General features: G+C 36.5%; 1 protein-coding gene across 1 annotated transcript; it reads left to right on the forward strand.

The window, feature by feature from the left end:
* The first annotated feature begins 1,112 nt into the window (after positions 1-1,112).
* LOC118822213 (cytochrome P450 2B4-like) lies at positions 1,113-10,922 on the forward strand. Its single transcript, XM_036591152.1, has 10 exons — positions 1,113-1,217; positions 1,416-1,665; positions 5,754-5,913; positions 6,116-6,268; positions 6,711-6,871; positions 7,089-7,262; positions 7,533-7,674; positions 7,897-8,084; positions 8,629-8,770; positions 9,061-10,922. The coding sequence occupies exons 2-10, from the start codon at positions 1,471-1,473 to the stop codon at positions 9,249-9,251; spliced, it is 1,506 nt and encodes a 501-aa protein (XP_036447045.1). The 5' UTR covers positions 1,113-1,217; positions 1,416-1,470; the 3' UTR covers positions 9,252-10,922.
* Positions 10,923-12,793: the final 1,871 nt, after the last annotated feature.

Below are 12,793 nucleotides of genomic sequence, written 5' to 3' on the forward strand. Positions count from 1 at the left end.
AAAACTAAAGTAACAAGCCTGTTTTGAAAATGTAGTGAGTAAAAAGCACAGATTTTCTTTTAAACGGAGTAAAAGTAAAAAGTATTAAGTGACAGAATTACTGAAGTAGAGTATAAATACCTCAAAAATGATTTAAGAACAGTAACAAAGTACTTGTGCTTCAATACTTGCCACCCCTTGTCATTAACGTCACACGTTACATTGACTGCTGATTGATTATTACTGTAGTGTTTCAGGTGGTTCTCAGGTTGTCAAGCCAAGGTAAAATATTTAAATTGAGTCTGGACACAACTTTTGAGTTGTGGCTGAGGGCTTTACATTTAGTAGCTCAGCAGATTACTAAAAGCAAAAAAGCCACATGAAATTGAAGAAGAGCACCTACTTTTACCAATAAATATGATTGTACAAATTTGCCTGATGTGCTGAATATATAAATCATTGGATTATTTGGATTTTTTAATTAATAGAAAGAATCTGTTGTGGTCCATAGATTTATTTCTATACTGGAAGGGGCCCCTGACCCTGACCTAAAGGTGTCTGCTGGCAATTTGTTTACCGCTGTATGTTTTTTTTTTTTTTACTTTTTTTCTACTTTACATCCATCACCCATGGTGGTTTACTACTTTTTAACCATTTATGTAACAAATGAATCTGATAATCAATCAGTCAATCGGTCAAACAATCAAGATGTCTTTATTGCCATTTATACTGCAGAAGACAGAAAAGTCAGAGGGCGTGTTTAGATTCACTGGTCATTGTGGATATTAATAAAATGGCTTTATTTGCACTGTAGATGTTGTGACCCCTGATTCCTTTCGCCAGCACTGTAAAGAAATCTCAATGACATCTCAACCACTGAATTATAATTAACTTTGTAAGTTTGGTGGAGTTAAGAACAGTTTTTATGGTTAAAGAACCTCCACAAAATCTAAAGTATCTATGCTGATTAAACATTTTGCTTACATATCTTCAAGAATTATTTATCTTAATTTTCTCAATTTTATTCCAACTTGCAATAAGAGCAAAATTCTGGATTGTCTGAGGAGACAACCAATATAACAACCACTGTTCTAGAGTGTAGGGGAACAGTTAACTCAGCTATCAGTCTCTGTATGCAGAGAAGTTTATGATGTTCCAACAGCTGCAAATGTTTTGTTTGTTCCTGAACTTTGTCTGCAGTGCCTTATTACACTGGAAGCTCTCTGACCTCCTAACAGGTAAGATTACAAGACATATTTTCTGGTATGAACTTCTAACTAGTCTCGCCCATCGTGACGCAGTTATATGGAAAAGGTGAAAAAATTGTTTGTTTGTTTCTCTCTCTCTCTCTCTCTCTCTCTCTCTCTGTCTCTCTCTCTCTCTCTCTCTCTCTCTCTCTCTCTCTCTCTCTCTGTCTCTCTCTCTGTCTCTGCCAGCTCCACTTCTAGTATAAAGGTATGAGCAGCTGTGCTCTCCTGCATTTCTCTCAGAATGGAGTCTGTGCTGAAATATTTAGACTGGACGTCGGTGGGCTTGGCCCTGCTGGGTGGTCTGCTCACTCTGCTTCTGCTGGAGATGTTCAGGTGGAATTCCTCCAGGAACCGAAGCCCCCCTGGACCCAAACCACTGCCCTTCGTGGGTAACCTGCCCCAGTTTTCAAAGGATCGAATGGCCTTCATCAGATTGGTCAGTTTCCTTTTATTTGCAGTGGCATATTCACTTACACACATCAGACTGATATTTTTTTCTCTTTTTGAAACTCACTTTTAAGCTGAAAATACTGTAATTAAATATAGCCATGGAAACTTACTATGGGTCCTGTTGTGGTGTCTGCCAGATGTTTAGTGCTGGGCTTTCTTAGTTTTGCATTCTGCATTTTAACATGCAACACATGCAATTTTTCACTTACAATAAGGGTAATATTTGTATCTAGAATTCAGGCTGTGGAATGCAAAGTTCACCATAGTTCATGCAACCAATTGCTACCTTTCTTCCACTGTTTATCCTGATGTGCTCAACGTGGTTCCATAGACCTTTTACAAGACATTTAATAACTTCCACAAGGAGAAGTTATGCAGCCTTCTCTCCTCATCACTGAGACAGTGTCACGCATTCCTCTGCATACCCAGCCATTACCATGTCTTGGGATGTCTTAAGATATGTCTAAAGACACATCATGAAGATGTCTCAGGACATCTTGAGGCGTATTTCCCTTAAAATATTTTTAAGGGAATTTTAAAACGTAACATTATTTATAGCAAATATTCTAGTAATTAATATTTTTAATTTATTTTATTACATAGTTTTATTCTATGTAGGATGCAAAATGGTATCATTTATTTTAATATATGTTGTATATTATTTTATAAACAAACATTACATGCATTAGTACAAACTACACTTATAAATTTCAGAACAAATTTAACAAAATAATAATAATAATAATAATAATAATAATAATATTAATAATAATAATAATAATAGGCACATGGTTCCCAGTTTTTCTCTACAATGAGCCATTTTATTTGAAACCCCTAAATGACTTTGTTCACATTGCAATGACAGAATTATGCCAAGTTTAGAAAAATGTGGAATTCCCCTTTAAATGTTTCCGTTGCATTAGAAAAGCTTATGGACTCAGTGAAAATTTATTTGTGAGTTCATACCATGCCTTCAACATGGTGGTAGTATGAGGGAAAACTCTTATGCAACTATTTTGTAATACAGCATTGCTGCAAAATTTAAAAATGTAATTCAGTGCTTTTAAATACCTTTTTACAGTAATTAACCCTTAATGTTTTAAGAAATGTGGTAAAAATGTGTTAAAAATACATTTTTTTTCATTACTATTTTACAGTTGCTTCATCTTTTAATGAAGGTATCATTTTATCAACTTTTAAAATAATAATAAGAAGAAGGAGAACAAGAACAATAATAAGTATGCATAAATTTCAGTAATGTAAGGAGTAAGGGGTAAGGGAAATCACTGTTTTACAGTTTTGTATTTCCTTATTAATCTGTCAAAAATTCAGAATACGTCTACATTCAAATAATTTACTCTGCAATCCAAAGCATAGCCCATGAAAAAGCACCCACAGAACTTTCAAAAAATATAGATTACAGTTATTGTTTATTGTTTTTACAACTGTGTATATGCACAGTACAATAGCGTCATCACACTTGATATGTTCTACAGACGGGGAAAAACATGTTAACTGACTTTGTGTAGAAATTTGAAATATACTGCAATAAAAACACCACAAACCAATGAATCTGATTTTAAGGTCTGCTGTTATTCAGTGTATAAGTTATGCTAAAGTTATTAGCAACGTAGTACTATGAACAATTATAAATGATGGGAAACAATTTTAAGACAAATTCATATAGACTAAAAAGAAAAACTGACCAACAGAGTAATACAGAGGTCTGAACCCCAGCAGCACTCCTAACATACCTGAGCCAGATAATGATCAGCTGTCAAACAATTAATACCAGACAATTAATACCAGACTCAGATGTGCTGGGAGCTGGAATAGAGCCAAGCTGTGGACATTTTATGTGGACATATGTGGACACAGGACACAGGACACAGATAACTCAATGTGCATATGTCCATGCCGTAATGCCTGAACACTAACATTACTGATATCACACTGCTAATGTTACCGATCTCTCCTTTCAGAGTTAAATCCGTGATGAGTGAGAGAACTGTCAGATTCACAGCCCATCGCTTCTTCCTCGGTTTTTTGTGTTACTCTTCTTTGTCAGAGTTATGAGGAAAATACATCTGTTAAAAAATCGATTTTAAGACAATAAATTTGAAATTACTTTTGGATCTGCGTACACAAGCAGGCTGAATTTAAAGGGGACCTATTATGCCAATTTCCAGTGTTCATAAATTTATTTTTGGGGTCGACTATAATACATTTACATGCTTCAGTGTTCCAGAAACACATTATTTTTCTCATACTGTAAATCTCTACTCACCCTCTGTCTGAAACGCTCTGTTTGAGCTCCAGTGTCTTTAAGCCCCTCCTTCCTGATGAGCCCAGTACGCTCAGATTAGTCAGCTCGCTCACTTGGTTCTGACTGATCCAGCGCCAGAGCAGTTCCACCAATACACGGCCTCCAGCAGATGCGTTGCATTGTGTGAGGGCGTGCTGAGCTCGCTGGTAGGTGGGCAATAAGGATTGTGTTATGGGATTACATCATCTTGTAACAAAGGAAAAGGGAACTCCAGCCCTCAGGCAGCTGAGAAGAGTGGGTTCTGTGGGAGAGAGTTTCTCCCTCTGGCATATACTTTCAGCTTTGTATCTTACACGCACAAAAAGCTACATAACATAATAAATGAAAGGGAAAGCATTATATATTCCCTTTGTAAGTAGAATATAATGGACAGTATACATATGTTTACCCATCTAAAATCAACTCACGCATTTAGTACACAAAGAAAAGTGTTTGACAGCTGATCATTACCTGGCTCGGGTATGTTATGAGTGCTGCTGGGGTTCAGACCTCTGTATTACTCTGTTGGTCAGTTTTTCTTTTCAGTCCATATGAATTTGGCTTAAAATTGTTTCCAATGATTTATCATTGATCATAGTACTGCGTTGCTAATGACTTATACGGGGAATAACAGCAGACCTTAAAATCTGAGTTATTGGTTTGTGGAACTGTGTTTTTATTGCAGTATATTCCAAATTTCTATACAAAGGCAGTTAACATGTTTTTCCTTGGCTGTAGAACATATAAAGTGATATTCCATACCCCTTTACATTACATTACTGTAAATTACAAATACATTGTTATCGTATCACTGATTCCATAATTCCATAATTCCGTCATTGCGATATAAGCAATGTTTTGATATAAACTTTGATATAATTTTATATATTATTTTGATATAAAATGGTTCATTGTAGAGAAAGTTACAGACTGGAAACCATGTGCCTATTATTATTATTATTACTTTTATTCATAAATTTGTTCTGAAATTTATCACTGTAGTATGTACTAATGTATGTAATGTTTGTATGTTTATAAAATAATATAAATACATAAAATAATATATATGAAAATAAACCATAACATGCATCCTACATAGAATTAAAAAATTAAAAAAATATTTTTAAAGATATTTAAAAGTAAAAATAAATATTATGCATCCTACATTTTGAGACATCTTGGGATGTTATTATATCTAAGACATCTTAAGATCTGTGTCTATAGACATGTCTTAAGGACGTCTACATAAATGGTATCATTTATTTTAATATATGTTTGTTTATAAAATAATATACAACATATATTAAAATAAATGATACCATTTATGTAGACGTCCTTAAGACATGTCTATAGACACAGATCTTAAGATGTCTTAGATATAATAACATCCCAAGATGTCTCAAAATGTAGGATGCATAATATTTATTTTTACTTTTAAATATCTTTAAAAATATTTTTTTAATTTTTTAAAAAAAAAATTAAAATACATAAAATTTATCTACATTTCTTAAGACATGCCTCAAGATGTCCTAAGACATCTTCATAATGTGTCTTAGACATGTCTTAAGACATCCCAAGACATGGTAATGGCTGGGTATAACTGTGATGAATCAATTCAGATTTATTAGAACAGAGAAAGCTGTTGAACTGTGAAAAGACTAGAATTCACTTAAAACACATCTGCAACCAAATGTGGAGACAGTTGCATCAGCACATACACTTGTCCATTCCAAAGTTGTAGGTAATGTAAACATTCTCCATCCCTTTAGTTGCCGAAATATGGTGAGATGTGCTCCATATACCTGGGCAGGAAGCCAACGATCATACTGAACAACATGCAGCTGGCAAAGGAAGCTTTTGTTCAGAATGGGACCGTGTTTTCTGGGAGGCCGCTTCTGCCTTTACAAGCATGGATCACCAAAGGCTATGGTTAGTAGGGCATGACTCATGTTGATATACTTGTTTGATTACATGTACTGCTACTTGTACTTTATTTTTTGATGAAAATGAAAAAAAAAATGTGTGCTATTCCTTCTCCAGGGAAAGATACATCCTCCTATACAATTTTTTTACACCCTTTCCAACCATCTCTGCCTTATTATCTCCTTTTACCTCTCTCTGCCTTTCTCAGGTATCATCTTGGCCAATTATGGTCACTCTTGGAGGCAGCAGCGCCGCTTCGCTCTGCACACACTGCGTGACTTTGGTCTGGGAAGGAAAACTGTGGAGGAACGTGTGGCTGAGGAGGCGCATTACCTCATCAAGGAGATGCTCAAACAAGAAGGTAGGTGACGAGTCACTGTGTATGCCTGTGGCACAGTTCTGTGGTCGGGTTATCTTTATATGATGTACAACTACAATGGCAGGGAGCAGCACTAGAATTACTATATTATGTTGTCTGTCATTTGAAATTAGTATTTATTCAAATAGTTTTAGTCAATAGTTTATTTTAGAGTAAATTACAGACTAATGACAGTTTGAATGAATATTTGTTCAAATCAACATGGACAAGGTAATGTTTAATGAGCTCAATTATGCCTATCAGACTACTACACTGGAGTTCAGTAATACTGAATCTGATGAATATTTTAAATATCCTACTGATAGTAAGACAAGAGACCTTTTTTTTCATTTACATGACATTTCATAAACATTTCATATGGTCATTGTTCTGTCTTTATGTCTTTTCTCTAATCAAACACACTATTCTCCAATTCTTCTTGAAGGGAAGCCTTTTTATCCCATCCACCAATTCATGAATGCAGTTTCCAACATAATCTGCTCCATCATCTTTGGAGACCGCTTCGAGTACGACGACAAGCGCTTTGCTAAGCTGCTAGAAATTCTGAATGAAAACTTTCGGCTTGGAGGAACACTTACGGCGCAGGTGATTACCAGAACCTTTCCAAGTCATTCATTTTCACAGATCATGTAGAAAAACCATCAGAGCCCAACACAGTACAATTTATCTTCTAAATTAATTCCAGGTCTTTTTTAATTCCACAATGAAATTACACAATGACAAAAAATCCTGTCATGATGTGCTTAAAGTGCTTAAACTAAAGGATGAAATATAATGTCAGTTGTTCCTTTTTTTTCTTCAGATCTTCAACTTGGTCCCAATTATAAAACACTTTCCAGGGCCACATCAGAAGATATGGAATAATGTCGAAGCCTTAAATAAATTTATCCTTGAAATTGTGGAGGAGCACAAGAAGACTCTGGATCCAGACAACCCCCGGGACTTCACTGATGCCTACCTGATCCAGATGACCAAGGTGAGATGCTCCTTGTTTTGAGTGCAGTGTAGAGAATGGAGAGACCCTAACTGCACTTTACAGTAACTCATCCAGTAGACCTAATTATCTGTGCACTGAGACGACTGGTGTGGAGCATTTTCTGCAAGCATTATTTTCAGGTTGACAATGTGGGGACAGCGGAGTTGAAGTTTTCTACTGTAGATTATACAGAATCAATCATTTGAGCAGCCTTCAGTATCCTTTGGTAGCTCTGAGTAACAGAATTTAAACTTTTCTTTTGTTGAGCAGCAAGAGGCAAAGGAAGACTCTACATTCCATGTGGAGAACATGATGAAGTCAGTCCTCGACCTGTTCGTAGCTGGGACGGAAACTACAGCGACCACCCTCAGATGGGGCCTCGTTTACATGATGGACCACCCTGACGTGCAAGGTACTATTGTTGGTGACCAATATCATTGATCTGATCTCATTTTTACGCTAGGCGTGGTGTAAGGCTTGTTATTCCTTTTGTTACTTTACATTTTCAATTGATATTTTTGTTTTACTAATAGGTTAATGACCCAATTAGAACACTGTTATATCTTGTATGTCCTGTAGTATCACTTATTTTTTTTTTCCCCTTTTTTTTTCTTTTGTCTTATGACCACGTCAGAGCGCTGCCATGAGGAGATCATTCGGGTGCTGGGTTTTGACCGCTCTCCCTGCATGGAAGACCGCACACAGCTCCCATACACTTACGCCACTGTTTATGAAATCCAGCGCTGTGCTAGCATCACTCCTCTTGGCCTGATTCACCAAACCACTGACCCAGCACTGCTACGAGGATACCACCTTCCCAAGGTGATGAAGGGATATAGGCATTGTAGGCTGAATACATGACAGGCTGAATGTATAGACATTTGAATGTAAGACAGGCTGAATGTATGGATGTCTTAATGGATGGGAGACTGAATCAATGGAAGTATGAATGGATCTTTAACCACAGAAACAGGGATCTACAACAACAGGCTTTGCCACAAACATGACACAAAGTTCAAGTAAATTAAACTATAAAAAGATAATATTTTTTGTGGCTTGAAAACAAGATGAAGCTTACAAATACAAAATAGAGAAACTGATACTAAATGCAACAAATCAATACAAGTTTTCAGATTATCTGGGCCAGACTTATTGAAATGTCATTGCACAACTTTTAGCATTTTTTGCGGTCTTGCATATTTTCACAAATTGTCTGTATTTATATTTATATCTTATATATTTATATATTATAACTATATTTATAGTCTCTTTTCTCAATGAAAACTTTGAGTGGACCTCCACTGTTCAAGACATTTAATTGACATTATTACATGTGTTAAGTATTTGTTTGTCTTTCCCATGGCAGGGATCTATAATCATGGTCAACTTAAACGCCATCTTAACTGACAAACAGCACTGGAAGTATCCAGACACGTTCAACCCAGAAAACTTTCTGGATGAAAAAGGACAGTTCTGCAGAAATGACGCCTTTCTGCCGTTCTCTTTGGGTGAGTCTGCTGATGATGTTTACCTGAGGGTCCGTGTGCAACAGTGGCAGAAAAACAATTCATTAAGATTTGTATGAGCATCAGCACTGCTGACTCTCTTTTTCTCTGAAACAACTCATTCTGTTACCTAGAAAACGTCATTATACTTAACCAATGGTTAAAGTGTCCAAACAATTTTTGTGACCACTGTATATGTAAGCCCACAGTAACTGGCCCAAAACATCATTGGTCCACCAGAAAGTCTGCTGATTCTGCATTGAGATGATTTGTCCTTATGCATGTCCCTGCAGGTCCGAGGGTGTGTCTGGGTGAGTCTCTAGCAAAGACAGAGCTTTTCATCTTCTTCACCTCTCTGATCCAGCGCTTAAAGTTCTCATGGCCTCCTGGAGCTCCACGCCCAAACATGGATGGCACTGTGGGCGTGGTTCGTTCTCCGTGCCCCTTCAGTACCATCTGCCGCAGCAGAGAGACGACTCACTGAATCAAGTTTGCCCTTTACATGTGAATGGACAACATCACCCCAGGAGAAGTTCCTCTTCATTAACACATCTAATCAATCTCAATAAGAACACATTATCAAGCTCTTTCTTTCTACTAGGACCAATAAGTGGTGAATGTACAATACATGATATTCCACCAAAACAAAGGACTTATATGGTTTAAAAGGAATGTTGAGGAAAAAGGCCAGTTCTATAATATTATATTGTGGCCCAAACCTCTTAGTTTCAAAACAAAGGTTCTGACAAGACAAATGGAAAAGATATATGTAAGATTCTTCATTTATGATTTATTACTGCGGAATTAAGAAGAATCAAAAGTAAAATAAGCCCCTTATAGACACCAGCTCACAGTTAAAGGTTGGACAATGTATTTAATGTTTAAAATACAATTAAAGTGCTCTATAAAATGTTTAATTGATCATAATTTCTGTTTAATAAAGTATTTTTCTACTTTCACTACAATTATTAGGACAACTGAACATATTAGCCGGGTCATTAGCAGATAATGAATTGAGAGATTACTGGATTCTTGCTTTTAAGGCTTAATAAAGGCAAATTAATGAACCTTTAAAATAATATGCAAAAGTTTGAAATGTATAATACATGAATAAAAAAGTGCTTCATTCAATCTATTTACTGCTTAATAAAGTAGCAGTAAGCAGACAGTTAATTAGCAGCTACTCACTTGATAAGGCTAAAAAGCCTTATAATGTCCCCCTACACTGAAGTGTTACTGAAACCACAGCTTTAATAAGTGAACTCATTTCTTGACAGGTCTCTCAGTGAGAGTTCTGGGCTGAAGGGAATGCTGGTGAACAGTGACCTAAAGAGCTAGTTTGAAAGTTTGAAAATCAAATGAATTAATGCCAGCAGCTTGGATCATGTCCCAAAACTATCATTTTCCACCTCCACAGGATTTAAAAAAGAGAGACATACTTTCTTTTATTTCATTCTGCTTGTATTGTTTTGTTGTATTTTGCAGTGTGTAGCAGTTTCAGCATGTATGTAGCAATATTGTATAATTCTGACTCTTTAATGACTGTGTAATTCAGAGAGTAGAGTGATGATCGGGGATGTATGTACGCCAAACAATTTTTGTTAAACATATTTGTTTATCACAGGGTGCAGCACTGGTGATTTCCCATAGAAGAAACCTATGAGTTACTATTTTCGGCACATAAGATTGAGATTGAACAAGACTTTGAGCTGAACTCCTGATCTTCAGGGTCAAATTTGTTCCATGCAGAGGATACATTAACTTCTTCACTCTTACAAAATCAAAAATCAACCAGGGGTGCCCAAAATGTTCCTTGTGTAAACAATCAATACTAGACCTGGAAGACTTCTTGTCTTCATGTATGTTACCAGGACCAACCTGGGATAAATGCACATGATTTTCTACCAAAATAATAAGCACAGTAGTTAGTTTTTTATGCATTATACATTATAGCTGTCTTATACAGTTTAAAATATATGCAATTTCCATAATAGATAAATAATGGTTGTATAACTTTATGTAGCATATGTGTTTTTTATATAACTACTAATATTCTTTAAGAAGTTTTACCCAAACATTTGCTAGGTTGCTTGAGATTTACACTGTCTGCTTTGCTTGTTGTGTTGGTTTCTTGTTAATAAAGCAGATTATTTGATATTAGTTTGAGAATCTTCATTTCAACAACACACACACATATGTTGCATCACATGTATATATAAACCCATATACATATCATGCCACAAAGCTTTCAGCCTCCTGACTTGGTAGCATTGTGAGATTGAGGATGATATTCGGTGGGAATTGACCACGACTAACATAATTTACAATGGTGCTGCTGACTTTTGTAGTCCCCCGATCAACTTGTAGGAATTTTACCCACTTCTCTTTTAAGATCTCACTCATCTGCAAAAAATTGAGGACTTTCTTTCATGCACACTGATTCAGGGACCACACTGCTTTTCGATGTTAATTTAAGTTTTACTTCTTAAAATCCATTCATGGTGGTACATGCAGATCATGGTGAAGTAAAATAGTCCCTAAAATAAAATGATTAAGATTTACTACTTTTTAACCATTTATATAACAATGCAATCAGTTAAACAATCAGTCAATCGGTCAATCAGTCAATCGGTCAATCGGTCAATGCAAGCAAAAATCCAGACCGTGCGGGGAGCACTGAGAACCAGTAAAAGAACTGCTGTTCAAGAGTTTGACGTAACAGTTACCTCAGTTGTCAGTTTCTGTGTACAGAGAAGTTTATGATGTTGCAACAGCTGCAAATGTTTTGTTTGTTTTGTTATTTTTTTGTTATGAACTTCTCCCTGGTCATGCCTATCATGATGCAACTCTTTGGAAATGGTAAAAGTTATCAAAGATTTTTTGTTATCAAAAAAATCTCTCTCACCCCTCTCCACTCCTGGTTAAAAGGATTGAGCAACTGTGCTCTCCTGCATTTCTCTCAGAATGGAGTCTGTACTGAAATATTTGCACTGGATGTCAGTGGGCTTGGCCCTGCTGGCTGGTCTGCTCACTCTGCTTTTGCTAGAGATCTTCAGGATCTTTCAGGTAGCCCCTGGAAGTAGCCATCCGTGAGAGACTCAGGAACCTCTTTATCTGCTTCCTTGAAAGCACCTCTGTTGAGAATCACCAGTAGTGGTATATCACATAAGTGATGGTTAGAGTCTGGCTTCTATGGGTTAAGATCTCAGTTGGTTGTATTTCATAGCCTGGACCATCTGAATAATATAGCTATAGCTAGCTGCACTAATCACTAATCAGGTGTGGGGCTAAGAGGCACACTCATTCCTCATTTCCTTCTAGAATATATATCCAAAAGCCTCATTGTTGTCACAGACCAACAAGCACTAGCTAGTATTTACTCTGATAGAAAATAATTGTTTCTTTATTTTGCATATATATAAATGTTGATAGCCTTTTTGAGTGTAACTGCCAAGATTTAGAGAGTTTAGCAATACAATACTGACTTGTACAGTTATAGTATTCTTCAGGGTGTGACACTCTTAAAGATCTCTGGCAATGATTTGTGCTCTGATTCAGGATCTCAGCAGCTCAGCACACTCTGGGAAGGGCAAGCCTCAGCTTCAAGCTAAGGCTTGCCCTGTCTAGTGTGCATACAAGCTAAATTGGAGTAACGCCATTTACTCTGGTAGCCATTGAGCTGTATTCAACTCTGTAAGTCACAGATTCATGTGAAATGCTAAGAAAAAAGTTCAGGGTTTAAATGAAGTTATATTATATAGATCCTCGTTTCTGAACTCTGCTGTAACACACAGTAATCCCAACACCTGACCACAGAACCCCATGGACCCCATCAAATATACAACACTCCAGACATGTGAAACCTTGCAGTCTATTATTCCTAATCACTTCCAACACAAACAGCTTCTTGACATCAAGTTGGGTACCATCTGCCATCTAGACTGCTAGAGTGGTACCTATTCTAAAGAAGACCACTCAAGACAGCTCTGACAACAGCGGCTATTGGTATCTCTCCTTTCTTTCCTT

The sequence above is a fragment of the Colossoma macropomum genome, unplaced genomic scaffold, assembly GCF_904425465.1.
Source record: "Colossoma macropomum unplaced genomic scaffold, Colossoma_macropomum, whole genome shotgun sequence".
NCBI classification, from domain to species: Eukaryota; Metazoa; Chordata; class Actinopteri; order Characiformes; family Serrasalmidae; genus Colossoma; species Colossoma macropomum.

Coding starts and splice junctions, on each gene's coding strand:
- LOC118822213 (XM_036591152.1), top strand. CDS start 1,471: ATGGAGTCTGTGCTGAAATATTTAGACTGGACGTCGGTGGGCTTGGCC. Junction 6,872..7,088: donor GAGGAACACTTACGGCGCAG/GTGATTACCAGA, acceptor TTTTTTCTTCAG/ATCTTCAACTTGGTCCCAAT. Junction 8,771..9,060: donor CTTTCTGCCGTTCTCTTTGG/GTGAGTCTGCTG, acceptor ATGTCCCTGCAG/GTCCGAGGGTGTGTCTGGGT.